We start from the raw sequence: 25,630 nt of genomic DNA, 5'->3' as shown, positions 1-25,630 counted from the left end.
AAATCTTCCTTTGAGTGTGTATAATGTATATACGGCTAAAATAGTAAATGTACACCTAGTTTAAGCCGGTTAACTAGTCGGTGTTAAACAGGTGTTCTTATTTATTTTCGACATCGTAACCATCATCAGCAGGTTTTAATAAATATTATCATATGCTATATTTACTAGTAACGAGGGCCCAATGTGCTTACCGAGGCACAGGAGTGTTTTTTTTAATTTTTTTAACGTTCTCTCGGAGGGTTCACCATTTTCCAAATTCAGGGGTAGTACGAAGATTTTTTGACAGAATAACCTATTCTATTCATTTGCTCGACCTGTTACATATGCAATCTTACGTATACAGCGTGTAAATGAAAAAAAGAATAAAACTTCAGAGGCTTTAGAAGTACATTATTTACTGTCTTTGAGTTTCATCTGTGAAACCGAAACGCTAATAGTTTATAAGTAAACCGTTGCCATCGTTTTTAGTGAAAGAAATCAGATACAGCCCTACAAAAGTAAAATCAAGTGACTCCTGTACTTTATTAGGTACGAATCGCGTAACGAAGGTGCTATGCACGTGTCGCTCTTTTATCTTCAATAGTCTGGAGCATTGCATGGCATCATATAACTGTCAGCCACCCACCGAATTAAGGATTTATGACTAATTTGGTGATCAAAATTTCCTTTCACTTAGTCAAACTGAATATAAGTAAAACAAACTGATCAAAACTTTGTTACCAACTGATTGAACTCGTGGGGTGAAATTCAATTAACAAAGTATCTTCGAAAATATGGCGTCGGGGAAAATTAAACAAAAGAGACTCAAAATAAAGGCCTTTGACAGAAGCTCTTTGGTAAATTTCAATCAACTTTAATCGAGTTTGATATACAGTGATACAGTACGTCGGTAAATTGCTTTCGTACAATTACTCGGGAAAATGGAAAAGCTGTTTTCCCATAAATGATTACTTTTTTAAAACCTAATCACTCAAATTATGTGAAGTTTATATGTATCTTGCTCAAATTTTACCTACTTGACATTTTTGTTCAGCAGGAAACAAAGCCTTCGAAACTGGCAAGCTCTCGCACCCACATCTCTCTCAGCATTGCACGGGAGCTCCTTCAGAAGATCTGCATTAACGACATATCTAAATCCAAGTCCTGTGAAAATTTACACGTTCTTTAAACTTTAAGAAAACTACTTCCTAAGTACTTATTTAGATATTTCTTTACGATTTATGTAAAGTCAGAAAGACTTCTTTTTCTCGTGAAAATCTTTTTTTGGTGTTACAATGTATACCTACCAACGTTTCCGAATTTCAACTAATAACGAAAATTTTCAGGTTCTAACATTATTTATTTTACAGTGAGTTGGTGATAACTATGTACCTAATTGCATGTATGTAGAACTAAATAGTCATTGCACGTAGATGGATAATGTATTGAGTTCCAACAATATCCATTCCATTAATTGCAGCAATGTTAAGTAACTATTTATTAGGTATCATTGGCTATACACTAATCTCACTCCTGCAATTAATTTGACAAACATCCCCAAGCATTGCATGAAATGTCTAATCTAGTAGGAACGATACAATTAAATTGTTGTTTAAAACAGTTAAATATTTTGTGATTGTTTCTAAAATGACGCAACGGATTTCTTCGGAATAGAAAAAAAAAGCGTTATGATATAAGTGAAAAATGGTTATCCTAACCGATATTTAATAATTTAAACTAATATACCAATCAAGATAGTCAGTTGTTGTTACTTTTACAACCCACTGAGAGGTACCATAAATCGACTTTCCGCACGTCATCATAAATTTGGGCTTAAGAAAGTCCAAATAACTTGTGATTATTGTTCGTGAATGCCATTTAAAAGTAACTAAATTAAACTCGCATAATACGAGTTTTTAAACTTAAATATAATACGATAATTCCCTCTGTTATCTTAAATGTTAAAATATAGATGTTGACACAGAGCAAATTCTTAATAATTTAACATTTTACCACAGAGTTAAGATCATCCAGAAACCGCGTGAACGACGTAATGAAGTATCACAATCCTTTAAAGGTTAGTCACTTCATTCATTTAGCAGTTGACAGTAATTATTTTACGAGTACCTCAAATGTTCTAAACTTTTACAAAACAAATGGGGAAAATGGGAAAGTTTGTGACATTCAGGGGGTGTAACATTCAGGGGGTGTGAAGTGATACTTGCTCGGAGCTCGTTCTCTGTTTTTGGACACAATGCACTGCATGCAATATTGAATGAGGATTCTGTATGTTCTTAATTCTGTACATGTGACCTTAATAAAGGACATAATATTATAGAAATTGTTAAAGGTTGAAAACGGGGATACTTTAAGAAAATTAAACGGTATATATACTCCTGTTGTAGAGAAATTATGGTAAAAATTTCTCTTAGGTTTTGAGCACTACTTTTTCTTGTAGTTATAATTTTCCCTGGTTGTGTAGGTTCTTCCTCTTATACCTACATTGCCTATTCTGCCTTAAATTATACTGAATGTTCCTATAAATTAAACCAAGTGTTTCTTTCGTATGACAAAGTAAAAAGCCTTATAACTTTTGACATGCCCTCACAAAATAATTCAAAACATTTTAAATACTGAGTTAGGCACGGTTGTTGAAGTGATAAGGTGTATAAAAATATATAGATAAACGAAGGCTGAAAATTTCACAGTGATGCCTTTTGTCTTATTTCGACCTCCCGCCTGCGTCGACATCGGCCTCGACCGTGGCAAGTTCCAAGATCATCATACCGCCAAAAGCATACCGCCAAGCAATTAGGCGTTCCGGTACGATGCCACGTACTTAACAAATTTGGGTATGGTTTTTAATATGACTGCAATATCTAAATTTGGGAAATCAAGTTCAGTGTTTTGTACGTTGCAAAGTGAATTTTGAATTGGTTAATTAAGTAGTGCGAGATCTTTCATTAATTTAGTTCAGTATGATTTGATTTCAACATTCAGTATAATGGTTTCAGTTTATATGTATAATCTTATTATATAATTATGCATGATGAAATAACTTTAATGGTATTTTCCATCATTAGTCTTGAAATTTCAAATAAATATAATTATTCTAAGTGTATTAATTGTCTGTCAGTATTAAAGTAAAAAAGCAAAAATTACGCTTCGTAAAACTTAGAAGGTATTAATAAAATTTATATTTAAGTCTACATGTTATTGTTAGAATACTAACTATATTTTTCTATGTAAAACTTTCTACGGTTTTTATATTGTACAATCTGTTGTATATTTTATCTGTGCCATAAAAAATGGAACTATGAATGTAAATATTTTAACAGTCCAGCCAAAATCAAGCTGCTACGAGTATGATTCTGAGCTTTGATTATGTAACTTGTATTGCATGCTATAAATTTTATGGCACAGTTAAAGCATTATTAGAATTGTGTATTTTTCTTCCTATTTTTCTTAGAATTTATCTACATTCTCTTAAGAACGTAAACAAAGGTAACTGTAATAATTTTAGAAGAAATAATTTTCTTATTAGTAATAGACTTATTATTGTGACTGTAAAAATATTCTACGTATACGTTTCTTTTATTGAAAAATGGTAGACCACCCAAATTCGGTTGCATACCTCAAGTAGTTTAAGTATATACTTATTACTTAGCCCATTTTTTCTTACTTGTCTTATTGCGTAAACAATATTTTCACTATTTAAGAGAGCTTCTATTTTTAGTATTTTAGTATTATCAATATTTTCACTATTTCCTGAACTCTCTATTGTTATCATTGGAGAGGCTGTTGCCACTTTATTTTTGTCTCTAATAGTTTCAAGACATTTTGGTCCTGTGCTTTACAGGACCTTTGTTATACGAGTGTTCTAGGAACTAAAATTTAAATTACTAAAAGCACAATTTTATGTATTTATCTTCTTGTTTTTTACCTTCTTGTTTTGTGTTATAACATAATTTACACTTAAAATTAATGAAAATAATACATTTAAAATTATACATAATAACACAAGTAAAAAAAAGTAGAGTAGCTATATACACTGGCAGCCATGTTACCATAATTCGAAGCGACGGGGACGATCATAATTGTTCTAACATTGTAAGCAAAGAATTAAGAAAATACAGAAACCGTAGTAGTGTTTCTTGAACAGGCAGTTTCAGTCACTTTATTCAATTTAGCAGTTGGCAGTTATTATTTTACCTATAATGGTCTAAACTTTTACTATAAAATGGGGAAAATGGGAAAGTTTGCGAGCTAGCATCATTCCGCGGTTGTGAAGTGAGATGTGCGCGGGGCGTTTTCACTGCATGCAATAATGGCTGAATGAGGGTTCTGTTTGCTCTTAATTTTGTGATCTTAAGTATATTTAAATTTACAACATTTCGAATCCTTTTACTGAATTTCTTTACATCTGAATAGAAACCCTAATAATCATACACGTATACTATAAGTTCATAAAAAAATATGTTAATTAAAATTCACAGTGTTTTCAAAGTATTTATTCACAATAACCACTACCTTGTAATAAAGCACCTACCATGGAATAAAGTATTAACTTAATTTTCATCAGTATCTTCTATTTTTAACAGAACAAGGGTTTTTTCATTGCATGCAAAAGAATGCGAGTGGGCTCTTATTATTTTGATACAAATCTAATCGAAATGCGTATCAAATATTGTGTGTTCGCTTTTTTTTCTTTTGCTGTATCATGCCAGAGACTACAATAACGTTATACATACGTTATAACGTGAGTAAAAAGCAAACATAAGCGGTTTTCAAAATAAAGTATGAACTAATTTCTGCTAAGGGTGTCTTTCTTCGTGTGAACAAATCGAGAGAAGATTGTTTTCGTAGTCTTAATTCTTTTTTAAAAAGTTGTTAATTGCTGTTGAACCTGATGGTGATAATTTCGCTGCGGATCATTATGTATAGGTTTTACCGAATGCATTCGTTTTAGCCAAAAGATAAAAATATTACAAAAGAGAAAGGGGTAGGAAAAGAAAATTAGTTTATCAAAATAAGAACCCCTACGTTGGAATTATAATCTATAGAGATAGAAATGATATAGTTATGAGCTTACAATGTAAGGTCAAACGTTGCTAATAATATTATATCATTATTTGTTATATGACTCAATGCTTTAATAGGATTACTTACAGACAAACGTAATTTCTTCTCCGCTGTTAAACTAAAACTCTTTGTTGATTCCATCCATTTGTGAAACTATTTCTAAAAGTGTTTTCTTATGTTCGTCGCAACTTACAAACCGCCGATGCCATGAGAGACACACTAAGCCATTTTTAAAACCGTACTTAAGTAACAAATTTTTTTTTTTATTAATAAATAAATAAATATACTACGAAAACACACACATCGCCATCCAGCGAATTTCGAATGACGCCATCAGCACAAATCTTCTCATCATCATTGAGGCTGAAGTGGTAACCCGTGGTGTAATTTTGTACATGCACAAAAGCACTGCCTACCCTATGTTACACATTAATCGTTTAGGAAGAGGATGTTCCATTTTATGCCATCTTCCTTATCTATGCTGACCCTGGTCACATATCTTGTGTAGAACGTATGAACGTTGGGTTCCATGGCAGCAAACCTAAACTGGATAACACACCGCCACGTTCGTTAGACTCTCACTAGGTTAACAGACAACATCGAGTGACAGGAGTGTAAAAATCCTGAGGTATGCAATTGTGCAGCAATGGATAAGTCAAAAGCGCGATTGAAATTCAGGTTATAACTGACACTGGTGCATCCTGCAGCAGCTTCAGCAGGCATCACTTACTTAAGAAGGGTAGCGCAATCTTTCATTATGTCCTATGTTAACAGTTTACCTGCTCAAGTATTGCACTTATTGCAATTTTATAAGTATCTGTTGAAAATATAAAAGTTAAATTTTAATGGAGCCTCTGAATGAACTATAAAAGGAGATACGAAGTTACGTCGCTAAAAATAATAAAACACTAATTGAAGTTTAAAAAGTAAGCTTTAAAGTGAATGTGAATAAGAAAAAGACTAATGGATTGTGAATTTTTTATTATTCTACTTAAACTGTAAAAGTTTGTGTAACTTTTTCATTCCATATTGAAAGCTCTGTCTGTCTGTATTATAAACTTTGGGTATCTTTTATTACGAATGTCAAGCATTCTGTCTAATCCGAATGTATTTGCACGTTATTTTTTCAAACTATCTTCAGACTTCAGAAACAATATGAAAGAAATTTCATCGGATATTCAGACAGTTATTGATAATGTCACAGATAAAACCATAAAATATGTATAATATTTTTATGAGTAGTTATAACTTCTTACTTTTATTATATTGAAATAGTCTACCCCCTACATATTTATCAGCTGTAATTTGCTACATAATTTTCTTGTAAAATTTCCTTTGTATTGTCAATATTTGTGTACGTAATATGGGATCCGTTTTATTCCATGGTACAAATAGATTCTATTTTACTTATCGTTGAAATTGTCTGTCAGCTTCGGGCAAGTGTTGGCGGTTGCAGGCCGTTTTTTGTTCGTGAGATTTATTTACCCAATACATGTTACGTGAGTTATTGCTGAATATATCGGAATACACCTGTCTGACAAACAATAATATACTATTGATATGAGGAGTTTGGTATTTTATTGTGAGTTATACATATTTTCTTATTGGAAAAACTCAGTTATTTCTGAACAGGTCGTTCACGATTATAAAAATTTCCTCGACCTATGCAAAAATGGCAGAGAATCAAAAAGCCTGTGGCCGACTGAAGAGAACGTTTTGTAAAGTTAAATATTTCTAATGTTAATGGAGCTAAATGTAACTTGTTGTAATCTTAAAACTATTTTTCTATGTAGGGTCTAAATGTGCATGCTTTTTTTTGTACACAATTTTATGGTAATTGTGACCTTCAGGTTTTATTGAGAAATGTTTCTTTAGATCATGGATTCGTATTGTGATAAGCCCAAATTTAATAATTAACCTAACCGAAAATATTGAGATGGCTTATTAAATTTAATAGTGTTATTCTATTCTTACTCTGAAGATAAGGATCCCATTAAAAATTCATTCTGTCATCTGAAGATTTTGGCTTATATTGATTATTTATTAACATCAGGCACTAACCTGTCAATTGAATAATAATGTAAAGAAATGCAACTGTCTCAGATAACTAGATTTTTTTTTTAATGTATCAATGTATAAACACTTTCTTGACTTTTTAAAGTATCTATGTATGCCAAACACTATTCGAAAATTGTTTGACAATTGGAACTATTTATCAACCAACGTTTTATCAAGTTTAAATTAATAGATACGAATTTCGATTTTAATTTCGATTCCCAACAAGTTTGTATCCGGTCCTAGGTATAGCATTGTGCCTCTTATTGGTGAATTCTATAGTGGATACAGCAGTTGTATCTATATAACGTTACTTACCTAATTGGCACACATCATCGTACGTACGGAAATGTTAAATGTTCGTCAGTACTCCGTCCTAAATTTCCGGAAATTTCCAAAATAACCAGGGCTCGGCTTCAGTATAACATTGAAAGCTGTATTTTGTGAGGTTAAATTGGTAACTTCTTTTAATAATAATCATTTATTTCAGGCTTTACCCATAAAAAATTTAACACCGTACATCAGTTACAAAATCAAATTAAATGCAATTAAATTAATACATGTCAGAAATAAATTAGTTCAAATCCAAATAAACCAAATCAAAATTTAAATTTAAAGAAGAATAAGAAAAGAAGAATAATCCCTCAATACTGTCTAAGCGGTATTGGTATTGCAACGTGCCTATCACAGCAATGTCGGAGGTAATGACAGTCCAGTATAGACGCGATTATGAGAGGTTTTTTTTTCTTTTTGTAACAGAGAAAATGCCTGAAGCATACCACTCCGTTAGGGGAAACGGAATGGTTAAGTGGGACTTGCACATACTAAAAACTCTGTGTCCCTCGACAGACCTATAAGAGAGTGTACGGGATTCACTTGCGTATTCACCGCACTCTCGCCAAGGTTTTGACCCTGCATGGCGTGTCCCATCGTCAATGGCCTTGTCACTGCCGAATCCTCCAGATAAGCGCACGCCACCTTCTCAAGCCTGTCAATAGTCGGGTGACAAACTTCCCCTTAAATTCGCCACCCGCAGGCCTGCAACTCATGGGGGACGGAGGTCATTGATTGCCCTCCGGCGCCTGGTGCGTCCCCTGCGAGAGGGGAGTGATAATGTCCTTTCTCTCGCTCCGCCGGCTCAGGGTCATCACCTCCTCGCAAAAGGAAACAGCGGTATTTCACCAGGCTAGCCGTGATAATATATCCCGATTATAAAATCAAAAGTTGCTGCATGAAAGAAAGCCAGCCAATAAACTCAGTATCTTTTAAAAATATCATTAGTAGCTATGGGCCGCTACTAGAACTTATAGCTGCATAGAGTTTCTTATTACCCGTAGGATTAAGATAACCTGCAAACTTCTCCCACAAATCACACCTCAGAAAGTGCTAAATTTATTTTATAAGAAAATATAGTTTTTTATTTTCTTAAAAGGTTTTTCGGGAGTGTGTTTCAAGTCCATTCCATTCGGCTATTCTATTTTAGTATGACTCTTCAAGTTACTACGTTGTCATATTTTCAAATCGACGTTTCTCGACGAATCTCACTTAAAATATAACAAAAATACGTTTTCATAATATATGAATCATAAATCATTAGATATCAGTCATAAAGCATATTGCCTTTTAAATCAGCAGTTTTCGTCATTAAAAGCACTCTGATCCATAGACTACATGCCTACGCTTTAAAACTAAATATTTTAAAATATTCACGTCAATCCTTTGCTCTGCTGCTACGTGGAAGAAGGATAAAGCAACAAACATGCTTTCGCATGTACAATACCATGATTAACAAAGCAAAGTGTTAGGAGAGTACAAACCTAACAAAGTCAATTTAGAAAATAATGGTACCGAAAAAAAGCATGCACGTTTATACCCTAAAATTTAAAGTCTGAGCCTTCTTAACATTATTTAATAGATTAAAACTTACGGTAATAACATTATGTTATCCATTGGAAATGTGTATAGTTGTTTCATAATAGTTACGTTCATGTTTTTTGATGTTTTTCAATATAAACTATTAATAATTATGCGTTTCGATATAATAGTTGGAAATAAACAAACTACATATTAAAATGATACCGTTGTTTTATTTTCAATGTGCCTTGGATCCTCTAATATAATTAAAACTATGAATTTGCATCCGAATCCGCTCTGTTTCGTAACGGCAGATCCGAATGCAGTTGTCACCACGTCTAACACACTATTTTAAAAACTATGTGTAAATAAATAAATCAATACATTATTTCATTAATTAATACCTGATTTATCTCACTTATTTAACTTTCATTACAATAATGAAACGGAGCGGAAAGTCACACACATCTAAATCACGACGCACAAAAGTACCTACACTGCATTTGTACACTACAGTTACGTGCCGAAACAAATATACTACAACAATTATATACAGGTCGCCATCTAGCCCCATAGTAAGCGTTGCTTGTGTTATGGGTACACTAACCTAACCTAACCTAACCTAGCCGTATAAGTGGCAGAATCACACACAAAATTTCACTCAATTACAAAAAAGTTCTTAACACATCGCAATAAGAACTGTATTTAGATTTCAGGGCTTTTCAACTTAAAGGTACTTTGTTTTGAATATTTCAGTGTCCGTTACACTTAATTCGGCCTTTTGAAGTAACACCTAAAACATAAGGACTTATAAAGGGTTTGGGTACAGGCAAAATTCCTCTTTATAACGGAACGTAAGCGTGCTAAAATGTCTTTTCAAATTACGTGTGTTATTTGTTCCACAGTACAAGTGTTTCAAACGAACAATGGATAGGAGTCGAAAAGCATTAAAAATTCAAATGCACTTAAAAATTCAACACATCAAAAATGACCGAGAAATTCGGGATATATTAAGGTAGAGCGAGCCGTATAGCACTTAGCCATATACTTAAGGAAGCGGTGATAGAGGCCCGTACCCAGGAGTTGGCCGGTAATGGGCTGACATGATGATGATCATGATGAAATAACATATAACAAAACAACATCACGCCTGTACACTAGAAATGTATGACATATCATAAAGAAACCTAATAGAAATATCTATTATTATTAATATCTATACTCGCAGCGCCTTGAAAGTGTACAGCGCGCTATTACTCGGCACCTAGCTTTTCATGTCAGTGGCCTTTCACACAGACAGCCATATAATCAGCGATTGGCAGTGTTTAAAATGACATCTCTTCGAAACAGGCGGGATATTCTTGATCTGTGTTATTTACATAAAATATTACAAAACAAAATTCAATGTAACAACGTGCTCAATGATATATCTCTGACTGTCCCGCACCGGTACACCAGAAGTTGCAAATCCACCATTTTTTTCATATACCGTTTACTGAATCCCATCTCTGAAAACAAGCGCCTATTATACGTATATGTGCGAAATACAACGAGTTATCTAAAAAGATGCCTGGCATGACTTCTGATCTTCCATGACTCACCCACAGCTTTTAGGAAAAAACTTCCCGAACACTTATTGGTGAGTTAAATTTTTCGTCAAATTAAGTTATATATTTTGTATCAATAAGTCTCAGCTCGAACCACTAACAAAGAATAGTAAAATGAAAAAACTAAATGTTAGTTGATTCGTATGCTGCAGGTTAACCAAAATATTTTTTATATTTTTTTATTTAGCCTTTATTCATGTAGCAACACTATGTGAGGGGGTTTCTGCAGCCCGCTGAGTAGTTCTACCCTCTAACTCCAATATTATTCTACAGATCTACACTAAATTTGGGCAGAACTAAACTGAGACTTTAACCATTCAGTACAAAAATAATTATTTAAACTCCGTTTACATTTGACGTAGTTATGGTGGACGTCTAACAATTTACAGCCTCTCTTAAAATAACAGTGCTGCATTCCGGGTAACAAGTGTAGAAATTCCACGGTTAACATAAATCAGAAGCAAAAGTTATTGGGTTAATAGTTAACTGTATCACCTCTTATTGACAATTATCAAACAATGTCTTAACATTGAAGGTATTCAGATAATTATTAATGGAATCACCTACTCTCGAAATCACAACTAAAATATTAATTGTTGTATATCCAAATAATTTTATTATCATTTAATTTAACTAATCCAAATGTTACTCGCGCAATTAAAGTGTAAACCAATCATTGACATTCAATCAAAACTTAACTTTACTTGTTTAATTGCTCTTCGATACCAATATTCAAGATGGCGGGAATCAGCCATAACAACAATCATTGATTAATTAACCTTATTAAATCTAAGATAATCTAAGGGCATTATTGATTTGATTCGGCATGATTGCCATTACGCCACTCATCAAATGTACAACCTGAATACCAGAGTTATTGATTGACTGGTTGCCGAGCCTCTCAGAAAGAGACTGATGTTTGTATTCGATTTTCGGATAAACCCTTGTCAATAACCACCTGCTGAGGGGTTGCCACGGCGTCGACGGGGGAGTGGGGCAAGCGCGAGAGGTCGCCATGAGAAGAGCCCCAGGGCTCGTAGACATCGGCCGGGAGAAGTTTGTATTGCTCCGATATTTATACTAACATACCCACAGACATCACGTGACACAAGCACTCGCGGTAAGTCAAATATTACTATGAATATTTCTTCGAACTATTCATTAAAATAAATAAAATTATTATTGAATTCCTAAAGTTGCAAATTAAGTACCTCGTAGTATGAACTCAAATTATACAAAGTTTAATTTAAATCCATGCAGTAGTTTCAAAGTTTTGCGCAGCCAAGATACAGAAAGATAACCAAAAATGAAAAAAAATACAGTTTTAGCTTCAGTTTTGACTATAGAGTGCCCTCCATACAGAATTGAACCCGTTTAAGTATGTATAGAAATCGAGGTATACTCACATTTACTACCAAAGTGAGTAGTAGTTGCATTTTTTTCGCGGCTGAAAGCTGCACATAGTAATCAAACTTGATGAACTTTCCCGTTAGCATAGCATTTATTTCCGAAGTCAGTTTTTTGTGAAAAATTTGTCTCAAGTGACTTTTTAAAATTATTTCGAATAAATAAAGATCTTAAAAAAATAACCACATTATGGGTTAAGATCTTTATTTCTCAAAAGAATTACAAAAATTTGCTTGTTGTCGACAAAATTAACCACATTAAAAACTATGAGGAAAAAATATTCTATATTGATTATGAATTCGATGAGTTAAAAGACATACATACAAAGAAATTTAACAAATATAACACAAAATAATATGATCGCATACGCAACCAAGCCAAAACAGTAGCACCACAATTATGACTTGTGTAGTAATATATTTTTTATAATATAGTATTTGTAAGATAACATATTAATGTTTATAAACAAAAGTGGATATAAACAGTCGACTTACATAGCCTACGACTGAGGAACAGGGGAAAGACCTCGTGGCATGCGACAGGCGCGCTCAGACGCGTCATTTCGAAATACAGATGGGTATAAGCTTTCCCTGGGTTATTCGCTATGCCCGGGCTTCCACTACATCTTCGATTGCAAATGATTATGCTGCCCAAGATAAATAACTGATAGCAGTTGCACCTAACGCAAACGGCAAGACCACAAAATTATCTGATTTTGTAAGAACTAACTAAGTAGGTTTTACTTTTGGGCTGTTCCTAAAAGTTTTACCTTTTTCTAACCTATTGAGGCAAACAAAAAAAATCGAATAGGGCCAGCCATATTTATTTTTTGCGAGTAACGTACACGAATATTTCAATAATTTTTGAATATGTAAAAAGAATAGATTTAATTCATCAGGATCAACCAAACGAAATCAGCCCAAGTAATAAGTAAGTACGTAATTGCTAACAGCGTCTAAATTGTTGGAAACTTTATTAATATGTCCCCGAGGCCTCGTGATTCATGTTTTATATTAATTAACAAGGAAACACGGCTTCTGTAAAGATCTTAATAATCGAATCTTTGCTTTAGGCAGGAAGGCATGGGAATATATTTAGGCTATAGGCATTTTATTGCGACAAACATTACATTTACGCTTATAAATAATACCTATGATTTTTTTATAAATGTAATGGGACATAAACCAATAAAGTTTCCGCAACTGAGTTATAACTAAGAGAAAACATAAACCACAAAATAATAAAGTAGCAAGCCAAAGTTAAAATCTAAAAGATCTTATATTGTCCAATAACCATTGTCTTGAAAGCGCGTGTGCGCGTGTGGTGGCGGCAGATCAGAATACAATTGTTACCACCCTTCCTCACCCCAGGGAGTCGTACGAGACGACTAAGGGAATATAAAGGCGAAGGGGCAGCTCTGTTCTACTACCATCTACTGACTAATCACCAACCGGTCTACCCTGCGCGGCGTGGTGAATAAATTAAACACTCCCTTTGGGAGAGGACTTTAGCCCAGCAGTGGACTGTTATAGGCTATTAAGATATAAGTATTGGTGACCCGTAGCATTTAATTTGAGGTTAGTTCATAAGATTAAATGGCAGATTGCAATGTCTATTTACGTTGGTCCAATGTAAACACGAACTAGTATAATATTTGTTCAAGTGAAATTAATATGTTCACCAGACAGTTGTGGGGTAAGGTGTTTGCGTTCCTACCGCATGCTAACAATAGTTACGGTCAACTGCGTATCAAAGACGATTTGTCCCTTCTTCAATGTATGGTATTATTGGTAATTCAACGGAAAAATCAAGATTCTTAATACGTCTAAGCAGGAATATCTAATGCACTGTAAACTTTAGCTTTTTCTCACTAATAGAGGTTTTTGTGACACGAGCTGTCACAAAAACCTCTATTAGTGCTGCTTGTCTGGGGAGTAGAAACTTACTAGCGTCATGCTTTTTTCTGCCGCTAAGCAGCATAGCTGTGTTCTGTCCTTAAGAGCGTGGTTGCCAATGTAATTACCAAAGACCTACACCTAAAAATTACACAGGGCGGCTCGTTGTAGGACGTAGTCCGTGCATGACGTGTTGCTCTGGCAATAGTTTTTAACTTCTATATCATCATGTGGGCCATCTTCGTCTATCAATTATTACGTAAAAGTCCCAACAGCAACTTGTGGAGGTTGCTGTTATTCCAGGTTCCACGTTATTCTCATTTCTTATGCTTAAAACTCTGTCGTTAAGTCCATTAAAACATTGTTACATTACGGATTTACGATTCCTTTTTGTGAGTAATTAATTTGGTTTTTTCTCCACTTTGTGAGTTATTAATTTGTATTAAAAGCAATACTTTGGTTTTTTCTCCGTTTTAAAATGTTTTCGTGTTTGGTCTAAAACGGACCAGAAACTAGAGTCGGAAATATCTTATGCATTAAATTCAGTATTAGTTCAATTACATAATATCGCTAATGTTATGCTTTGTATTGGCAGGTAACACTTATGAAACTTCTAAAATACACCATAATATTTCTAGTGCGCATTTTATAATTAAATATGACTGTATAAAATCACATTTGTGATTTGATTTGATCACGTAGATATATCAAATAATCCATCGCTACGTAACTTTTAACTAAACGAATTTATTAAGATAGATACACTATCCAATATCTTTATCGAATCTAAAATACCTAATACTTCCTGATCTGTCCGATGATAATCGTTTTTATGTCAAGAGAATTTTCTCGTTTATTTTCCCCTTTCTCTTTGCGCTCGAATTATCTTGGGTATTTTGTCTAGAATACGAGATCATTCTGACGTGAGTTTTCTCTAAAGTAATTGCTGTGCAATTAATCATGAACGTGCCGTTTATGGTTTAGGGTTGAGCTTTACTTGCTAAAGTTATTTTTTTTGTATCTTAATGTTTTACAACATCAAACGAGTCGCTGGGAGCCGCAGCGGCCCAAGACCGTGGATTTTAGAATATTTTTTTTTATGTTTATAGACGAGCGCTTGACTGCAATCACACCTGATGTTAAGCGATGATGTAGCCTAGAAGATGTCTATTCACTCTTGATTTGGAGGTACTCATATTGTACTCACTGGGGAAAATGGAAGCTGGAAGGGAATTCCAGATCCTAGCGGTGCGGATCAGAAACGAAGATGCGAAGCGCTTCGTACGCGTCCTACAAAAGAGTAAAGACCTATGTCCAGTGATGATGATGCTGACTATTTTACTGAATTTAAAAACAATATTTCATCACCATCATGTCAGTACGTTAATAACGCTACCAAGCGCCGCGCCGCCTTTTGTATTCTACTTTCATCTTTGTATTGCTATTCTTCTTTTATTTTCCTAACTTCGTACTGGTGTATAAATAAAGAGTTTCAATCAAAATAAAAAAATGTGTAACGCTGGCACGTGGGGGTTTTAACTATAATATGAGAGAGAGGTTTAATTACTTGGATGTTGCCTGCGACTAAATCAACGTTTGTGTTTAAAGTGTTAATATTCCCGGTATTTAAAGTATAAGATCTGACTGTCACCAGGAAGCAAGATTCAAGATTTGGTCTCTATGTTAAATCGCGCACAGATCAGTTAAGCTGATCAGGCATCAAAGGCTTTTTTCTAAATCCCCCGGAAACCATACTCTACTGCTTTAATAATGCAAGCTTTTTTTCAGACCGTTTGTTTCCCTGGGATAAAAATAATCTATGTGTATCTATGCTTTTGTAACATACGTGCGAACATTTTTTTTTAACCTCGTAGCAACGGCTCAAGTACTTTTTAGGAATAAAAAGTAACTTTTGAATATCCCCAGAACAACTTTGAGCTGTGCCTCAAATAAACAGATAGGTACACTTTCGATTAGATTTGTGTACTTAATGCTATGTTGTTTCGACCCCTGTTATTGATGAAAGACTCTACCCCCGCTATAAAACCTCTTTATAGTCTAGTCTGATCGGGCTATAAATAACCTACTGATACAATTTATAGTAAGAGACGTTAAAAAAAAATTGCAGCTTAAGATACGTGACTAATAACCTAATATCGTTAGTTTTTTCATCTAGTGTTTAAGATCTTTGTCAGCATTCTAAAGACAAGCTTTAAGTATCTAATAAAAACTTATTTAAAAAATAAGTTTATTTAAGGCTTGTTAAGTGTTAAGATAATTTTAGATTAAATGCGCAGAAAGTAAATTAATACTAAGATGCTAATTGTTAAATATTGGGTACAAGGAACAACTTCTTCTTCTTAACAATTATTCATTGTAAAGTCAACATCTCTTGAGGATGCTCCGGTTTCGGAGCGAAACGTGTGTAGAGGATACATTGCCGAGGATCTGTTTGGTGTGGAGTATACGGATTCAAGAAATTATAAATTTCACCATACAGATTCTCCTGCTGTTTACGAAAAAAAATCCCCGCTAAATATAGCCCCGTTCGAGCTCACAAATGTATTTACCTCCTTTTACATGCAAATGTTGTTGTGCCAGTGAGTAATTTAGAAAACCTGAATCTTTTATTGCATTTGAATGTTTTAAGCGTTGGTCGAACTGTGCAAATGCCGACGCTTCCTCCGCATATATCTTACCCACTTCGTATACAAAGAATTAAGAACGTACAAAATCCTCATTTAGCCATTATTGTTTGCAGTGCATTGTGTCCAAAAATAGTGAAAACGCCCGCGCACGTGTCACTTTACAGCCGCGGAATGTTGTAAGGTCACAATTTTTTTCCCATTTTTCCATTTTATGGTGAACGCTTAGAGGTACAATGATTACTGTCAAGTGTCAACCGTTAAATGGCATGAAGTGACTAAAAGTTTGTTTGTTGTTTGTTTGCAAATAAGCTTAATTTACTACTTGTTCGTTTACAATCGCAAAATGTACGAAGTCTCGCAACAGCTAGTATATTATGAATTAAAAATACTAAGTTAGTATTAAAAGGAACGGTTATGTTTATTAGCACCTTCGTGTAAATTATGCAGGAAATTTCAATGATTACTAGTAGAAGTAGAGAAGCTTGCGAGCCGAGATAGGTTATTCATATAATTAAAGCAAAATTATTCTGTTAAATGTCAGAGTTCAGTCAGCATTCTTAAAGCAGGATTCTCGAGCACCCTCACATCTGTTTTGTATAACGATGAGCGCAGGGGCTGAATTTCAATGCAAGGGAGGTTTCATCAATTACATTAGCGAAGTACTTAATTAGGTAATATACAATGGAAGTTTTTGTCGATTCAACTCCATAACTCTGCCATTCCTAGACTGATTATATTAATTCTACTTTTACCGAAAAGTTTTTGGTTAAATGAGGGATGCCGTATCTGTGACTAAGCTTGGCTTGGTGTTCTTGCTCAAAAAATGATAGGGTTCATGGGACATGGAAAGGGTTCAACTGCCATATTTGCGGCCGTAAATGTCGCTCAAGCATCGGCTTATTTAGCCATACAAAGAAGTGTTGCTTAGACAGTGTTTTGAACCGTCTCTCAAGACGTACAGGCCATTGAAGGAATGAATGAAGTAACATTAGTTTGTTTAACAGTAGCTACGTCTCTGTATTCTGCACTAACTTCTGCCTGTGACCCTCGGGCTATTGATCTGAAGGAACTTTTCTAAAAATTTTCTAACTTTTATAATTTTTAATCCTAATTTCATTAAAATCAGTTCATATATTGTTAGCACATAATAGTGATTATCATGAAGCAATCATAAAAAAATTGATTTCTATCCAAAATGGACAATCGCCAGGCGTTACTTTGCGGAATTCCATGGTATGCTATGAAAATTACGCTTAATTTGCAAAAAGCAGGAGAATCTGTACGGAGTAATTTATAATTTCTTCAATGCAAGAGATGTTGACTTTTGAGAGGATATAATATATCTTCTATCTATCTTAAATACATAATATAATATAATATGTAAGCGATAAATGCTATAATTAGGTAATAGAAAGTCATGCGATCAAAGAGTTTCTATATTATTTTATTTACCTACCTACTCGTTCGATTGTTTATCTATATATTACTCGTGATCTCCGCTCATAACGTAGCCACGACAGCATTCATGTAAACAGTTGTATGACTATTTTAAATCTCTATGTAACACGGCGCTTACGTATGAAAATAAATTTTGTAAACGGTCGCCTAGTTGTTGGAAAACTTTTACTGAAAAATGCCCGAAGTAAATTTGTCTATGTGGATGCTATAAAAAGTCATTAAAAAATGACATGAACTGTGTAGTAAATTCTTCTCTGTAGGTGCAACCAAAAAACAAAAGGAACAGAAAAATAAACAAAAAAGAGAAAAAAGGAGAAAATTGCTGAAAAGGCTGTGCTAACAATTATTTTTCATACAAATGTTATAAAATAGAAAATATAACCAAAGGAAATAAGTATCAGAAACAACTATTGTAAGATGAAAACAAAAGAAAGGGGCAAGTAAGCAAGGTATACCTTTTGAATACTAAAGTCTCAGAGCTAACACTATTGTGTTGTGATTTTCCAACTGTAGACTCATTACGTAAGAAAGCGTTTAGTCTAGTAGACAAGTTGAAAATGGTACAAAGTAATATAAACAAAGTGTAAATATTTTACTTTTATGGCCCGATGTTGTTAAGTATATATGAAAGAAAGACCCTACGAAGCGGAATTTTTTGACAACTATTATTTAAACATTTTTTTTCACTTACAATTAAGACGGAAGATCGAGAAATTATTGTTAGTTAACAATTATTTAACTTATTGAACAATTAACTTTAAGCAAAATTTCCAACGGAAATAAGTTATTTATAGTGTTCAAACTCACCGTAATTTTTTCAAATAAAAAAAAAAATATTCAATACTTTAAATAAATTAATTAATGTATATGTAACACGCATTTGACGTCGCGCACGCAATCTAAAAATGTCGCGCGCAGACCTATTTTCAGCGATAAATTTAAATTATAAATAATGGAGATAGAGTTCCGGGAGTTCTGAGTTTTTTATTGGAAAATTCCTTCTCTTTCAGTATCTTTTTTGAAATTTCTTAAATATTAATAGTTTATGAAAAATTGGCAATTTTTTTTTCATTTTCAAATGTTAATAACTTTTGCAATTTTTTATGTACTAATACACGCTTTTAGCACATTTTTCTTTCCAATTTTAAAAGCAGTATCTCTATTTTGTACCATTTTCAACTTGTCGACTAATTTAGTTTACGAGTCTAAACTACTGGCATTTTCGTTCATACACTAAGCGGGCACATGATTTCCAATGGAGAAAATCGCCAGTACTAGTTATGAAAACTTAAGAATAAGCTTTGTGTAAATCGTACAATGTCTTCATTAGTTTCTAATAACCTCTACCGGAGATTTTTTCCATTTAATATTATCAGCCCGCCAATGTCCTGTGCATACTCTGTATGCACGCCACTAGGCTTCTGGTATATGTATAGTTTTTACTTATAATAAATTATAGTTTAGAAGAACCTTCATCATATCAACCCATTACCGGTCCAATACAGAGCACGGGTCTCCTCCTACAATGAGAAGGGGTTAAGGCCGTAGTCCACCACACTGGCCCAGTGCGGATTCGTGGACTTCACACAACTTTGAGGACATTATGAAGAACTGCCACATATGCAGGTTTCCTCACGATGTTTTCCTTTACCGTTGAAGCAAGTGATATTTTAATTACTTAAAACGCACATAACTTTGGAGCTGCGTGCTGGGATTCGAACTCGCCCCCCCAAAGGTCGAGCTCCTACCCACTGGGCAATCACCGCAAAAGAACCTTATTAGGGGCTTAAAGTTCGTAATCCCGCATGACAACGTATAAGGGTGCAAATAAAAACCTAATACCTACGAAACAGCAAACAAGTTCTGAGAATAGTCCTGTAGGACTATTTCTCTAATAATAGTCCTAAAATAGTTATAAATAAAAAATAGAGGACCTTACTGAATAGTTAGTTTCTTTATTCGTTTCCTAGTATTACCAGTCATCAAGTGTCGACTACCTTGTGTAGGACTATTTCTGACGGCCGAGTGGCGCAGTGGGCAGCGAACCCTGCTTTCTGAGTCCAAGCCCGTGGATTCGATTTCGATTCCCACAACTGGAGAGTGTTTGTGTGATGAACATGAATGATTTTCAGTGTCTGGGTGTTTATCTGTATATTATAAGTATTTATGTGTATTTATATTCATAAAAAAATATTCATCAGCTATCTCAGTACCCATAACACAAGCTATGCTTACTTTGGGGCTAGAGTGCGATGTGTATTTATTTATTATTTATTTATTATTATTATTATTATTATTTCTCTAATAATAGTTATCAAATAGTTATAAATAAAAGTGTTTACCTTTATATTATAAGTATTTATGTATATTGTTCATAAAAAGTATTCATCAGTTATCTTATTACCCATAACACAAGCTAAGCTTACTTTGGGACTAGATGGCGACGTGTGTGTTGTCGTAATATATTTATTTAGCAACCAGGGCTTTCAAACTGGAACACAGCATTGCAACTATTCTGTTTTGCGGCCGAAATAAGCATCCATTTGAAAAGCTGATTAAAATCTTACCAGTCATCAAGCTCTTATTCCAAATTTTCGTTGCTTAGAACGTAACAATACATATTGTTACTTGTTTGCTTAGTCAAACTCATCAAACTTATTATTCACACTGTAAAATAGAGCGAGTCGAACGGAATTAATTGGTTTAGCTCGGTGAATGCGCTCTGTAGCCTTAGTACAAGGTTTGTTCGCTCACAATCGAGGAGTCGTTTTCGAGTATGAAAATACTTGAACATCAAAGAAAAATGGATGTCATATGTATTGTATTAAAGCTCGAATTTGGCAATAATTCTTTAGCTCGGAAATCATTGTAAAACAAAAATCGGAAGTAAAGGATTTACGACTATAAATCTAGAAAAATTAGGTGCTATTTTCTTTGACGATATAGAGTTTGATACACGAAAACGACTCCTCGATTGTCAGCGAGCAAATCTTGTACTTAGGCTACTGGTAATATTGTTTTAACTGGTAAACTTTGGTAGTGGGTACACTGGGAAACAAATAAAACTTTGATATACATATTATTAAATCGATTTACCAGCATCGGCTACTATAAACATGTTAATATCAACATAATATTTATAGTACCAATATGGGGTCTTGTAGGCAATAAAGCTATTGTTTGATTTTAGCCTGCCACTGTGTATGTGACGGTAGTCGATTGAAGCAAGGATAATCTGCTGGTGAAATCTAGCTATCAACTGCAATCACGAGTGCAGTCTTAGATGTTAGTGGGCTAGTTAGGTGTGTCAATAGCCTAAAATAGTCCACTGCTGGATTAAAGGGATTAAGGGTGTAACGGATACGGAGGCATATACTGCGATAACCAACTAGTTATCGCAGTTGATGGTAGTAGAAGTAGCATTAAAGACGCTGCTGACCATTCTCAGTTAGGGGTATGGTATTTTTCTAAGCCATATGCCTAATCGGATTCCTCGCGGCATCGCACCTTTACGCTAGATCGCTCGGCGTTCTTAGATCTTTGTCGTTGGGGTGATAACCCATCGTTATATCGATCGATAAAACCCGCGATCACCATTTATAAGACCACAGCGTTCACCACCGGACCAGGGATATCGTTGAATCCCTGTTTTGAAATAACTGATATAAATAATTTAAATTTAGACAAATAGTGTGTTGAAAATGAGCAGAATTTCTCCGCAGTGATAAAGTGATCTGTCGCTTATTCTACCGGCAAAACCGTACTACCAAGCGATATGGCGTGGTTCAGTGCGGAACCTAATAGCCAATTAGTTCTGGCTTTAACGACGCACAGAAATCGCTTGGAAAACCAAATTCTGCATAGTTTTGCAATTTTTTGATGCAAAACATCTGTTGGTTTAGCCTTAAAATAATCACCATCCCCTAAGAATAAAATGATATGCCGATGTATTACTTTTAGTGTAATGTCACTAACATACAGTCATTTATGAAATTGTAATTTTAAATCCTGTTTATGGTTTAGTTGATAGTTTTGGTGAGGCAAAAGCAAAATTGAGGAAAGAAAGATATTGAATTAGTATGTGTTATCCACATTTTTACTCAAACATTAAATACAAGGCTGCTAACTGATATTATACGAGGTTTTCTACTTTTCCTATAAAGTCGCTGACACGGCAAACGGCATGACGCTTTGTGCAGTCTTGCTACCGTATATTTATATTCAGCACTCTTGGCTCCACCAAAGAATACTAACAGTACTTATTTACTTTTCTTCATACTGTATATTATATAATCTATAATTATGTTATGTGGAAAGATTTTACTACGTATTTTCTTAAGTGAGTGTATTTTTTTGCCACCAAAATCAGCTCAAAATGTTTTTCAGCTTCATGCAAATCTACATGTTTCGAAACTTTAGATTTTAACTTTATTTTCTGTGATGAAACTGTATCTACATACCTTTTAAATATTAGGTAATAGATTTAATAAAGTTGATGCGCAGAACCCTCCTTATCCTATTTTAATTCTAATTAGTACAATCTTAATAAAGTCAAAGTCAAAGTCAAAAATATCTTTATTGAATTAGGCCCACAGGTGGCACTTTTGATGCGTACATAAGAATTACACGGTAGTGAGATGATGGCGATAACCACATTCGTAAACTTAAAACTAAAGCTACGAGGGTTCCAAACGCGTCCCGGTCTAAGAAGAAGCCCACAACAAACTTAGCCGGGTGTTTTTTTTTTTTTGTTATCGCCATCTCACAATGTCATTTTAAATTATTAGAAGAGCAACCTGGTTAGAGCACTAATTTACACCCAAGCTTTTTTATCGTTTACGTAGTCCTTTATACTATAATAGGACTTTTCTATAGGCTTACGTTTAATACAAACTTTGAACTTTTTAAGAGACATCTCCAAGATGTCAACTGGTAGTTTATTGTAGAATTGTATGCAATTTCCTTTAAACGAATTATGAATTTTATGTAACCTTATTATTGCACTGTAAGTTTATTCTTACTTCTAATGTTCAAATTATTGCAGTCACATTTTTTCTTAAATTTAGAAATGTTTTTATGAACGTACATTAAATTTTCAAATATGTACTGACTATACACTGTCATTATTTTATATCTTTAAATTTATCTCTCAATGACTCTCTCGGACCCATTTTGTAGATAGAACGAACAGCCCTCTTCTGCAGCACGAAAATAGTGATAATATAAAATTATTAAAATCTAGGCTCCATTATAAGCCCGCTGTCGAATGGCGCAGAGAGTTTAATTAATATCAATGCAAGTAAAAGCCATTCTAAAATACCTACTATCTGGGTACTTCTAGGAATGGCGGAAAGTCAAAATATCACCGCACAGACTTTTGGGATAACTGTAGGTACCTACTACTTGGCAACAGTAACAAAAAGTCGATTCGATTTTATTAAAATTACATATACCTGTGTTAGTGTGAAAACATTAACCACTCAGCTGTTTCAGTTCCGTTTGCAAATTAGTCGTCATCGGAATATAAAAGAGTATTTATAATTATGTATATAAATAAATAAATAATAAATAAATATACTACGACAATACACACATCGCCATCTAGCACCAAAGTAAGGGTAGCTTGTGTTATGGGTACTAAGATGATGATGAATAATATACATAAATACTTAAAATATACATATAAACATCCAGACACTGAAAAAAATTAATGCTCATCACACAAACGTTTTCCAGTAGTGGGATTCGAACCCACGGCCTTGGACTCAGAAAGTAGGGTCGCTGCAAACTACAACAAAAGCGTAGCCATTAACCTATAAGTACAATTATAACAACCGATGTCCTATACAATTTGTAACCGAATATCCAAAAAATATTGAAGGATGTATAAGTTTATTTCATAAGAAATCGCCCTGTAAAAATATTAAATCGAAAGAAGCATTTATTTCCATAAAAACTAATTGAAAACATAAATGATGCTAGGGCTTTTATTTCGGTGTTCATTTACACGTTGTATAAATAACACAGCGTTCTTCCCTTGACGAGGTAGACATGCAGCTGACATATAACGAATCGCTGGACCCAAGTGGCACAAGAAAGTGGTATTTGGAATTCAAACCTACAAACCACGATTTTCCAGCACGTCCATTAATTGAGATATTTATTATACATTGGACAAAGACATAAATATTCGGCATCGCCCTTTAACAATCTAAAATATTCATTGGAATTTGTTTGCGATATACGAGGGTCGGGAAACGTCGTCCTGATGGAGTTTACGAAGTTCAAAATTTGTGACATGTTATTGGATTAAGTATTTTGGGACGCATTTTAAAGGGACTAGGTAAAGCTATTTCCAACTCACCAGGGAAGTTTCAATCTACTATAACAGGCTGTTGTAGATTGAAACACAAACAAATCCAGGGAACTACAGTCTACGGCCGTCTGAATTTGATTTTGTTACAGCAACCTAAAGCAACTCTAGCGTCTTAGGCATATAACACAAAAAGCACTCGGTTAAACAAAACAGTCTCCATAAAATAAATTTTAGTTTAGTATATAAACCTCTTCAGTCAGGAATTTTGGTGGAAAAGATATGTTTAAACATAAAAGATCCTTCTTATTCACTGACTGACTTATAAACGTCCAGCTCAGAATCCTGGAAATACAGCCAAAGCTGTAGAAGTTCCAGTAAAAATATAAACCAGAAATCATTCCGCTTCCGGTTTTAATAATTTCCCGGAGTCACGTATTGCGTTCTGGATAATATAAAATTTGAGTAGAAATCGGTGCTACCTAACTCGACTTCAAAATGGTGGTAACGTTACGACAGAATTTGGTCGCCGTGTTGTATTTAGAATATAATCAATGGCCTCCCTTTGGGCTTCTCAATTGTAGGAACTGGATCAGTCAAGGGCCGATCGACCGTCTCGTTGCGATCGTTCTGCTAAGTGGCTGTAAACTCACCATGTCAACAAGCAAAATCGACTAACCTAGACCATCGCATCTTTATATTCATCTAAGCCTTACATCGTTGGGCTGACCATTGAAGGGTTTATTGAAGCGATACAGCAGCGGCGCGTTCCTCGTAACGGCATTCCCTCAACTATTTAGGGTTTGGCATAAGTTTAACTTTAGCGAGGAATCAAATAGTATTTTCTATGTCCCTGGATATAAAAAATACTGTACGCGAGTCAGATACTGATGCAATTTAGTCTTGGACATCTGCAAAACACGGTTCAGTTAATCTTAATAACTTAACTCCTACTGTAAAAAAGATTTTAATTTAATAAACTAAACACAAAAATGAAGAATAGTTATTTATTTAAGCTTGATTGAGCTTAGTGTCGCGTCGCGTATTTCGCTCGCACCTCGCAGTGACAGATACAGTAGCAAGGCGTAGGTTGGCGTACAGGATTACATGAGTGCTACGCCTGGGCAGACTACTCTGAATACATCTAACATATACTCAGCCACCTGTGACCAGAGAAATTATAAATGTCTTCTATTTAAACGCTACCTGTAAAAATAAAAAAAATACCTGCGTAACGGATAAATGCTTACCTTTTGAATGTACTTACTCGTATCTTAAAACGTAAACTAAAAAATTACTTGTTCTTAATCTTTTTTACGATACATGATAAAT

General features: G+C 34.2%; 1 protein-coding gene across 2 annotated transcripts in view; it reads left to right on the top strand.

Moving 5' to 3' along the window:
• The window catches only part of LOC120626862, an 84,734-nt gene extending 82,833 nt beyond the window's left edge, over positions 1 to 1,901 (top strand). The window contains exon 9 of one of the 2 annotated variants that reach the window (XM_039894652.1): positions 1,037 to 1,901. In XM_039894652.1, coding sequence (XP_039750586.1) covers positions 1,037 to 1,168 — 132 coding nt within the window. In that variant the 3' untranslated portion in view covers positions 1,169 to 1,901. Of the gene's footprint in view, positions 1 to 1,033 lie in introns of both variants that reach the window. The other variant, XM_039894644.1, reaches the window with a different exon arrangement.
• The last annotated feature ends 23,729 nt before the right edge of the window (positions 1,902 to 25,630 follow it).

The sequence above is a fragment of the Pararge aegeria genome, chromosome 1 (genome assembly GCF_905163445.1).
Source record: "Pararge aegeria chromosome 1, ilParAegt1.1, whole genome shotgun sequence".
NCBI classification, from domain to species: domain Eukaryota; kingdom Metazoa; phylum Arthropoda; class Insecta; order Lepidoptera; family Nymphalidae; genus Pararge; species Pararge aegeria.
The sequence above is the reverse complement of the archived record's forward strand: the minus strand, read 5'-3'. Positions and strand labels throughout refer to the sequence as shown.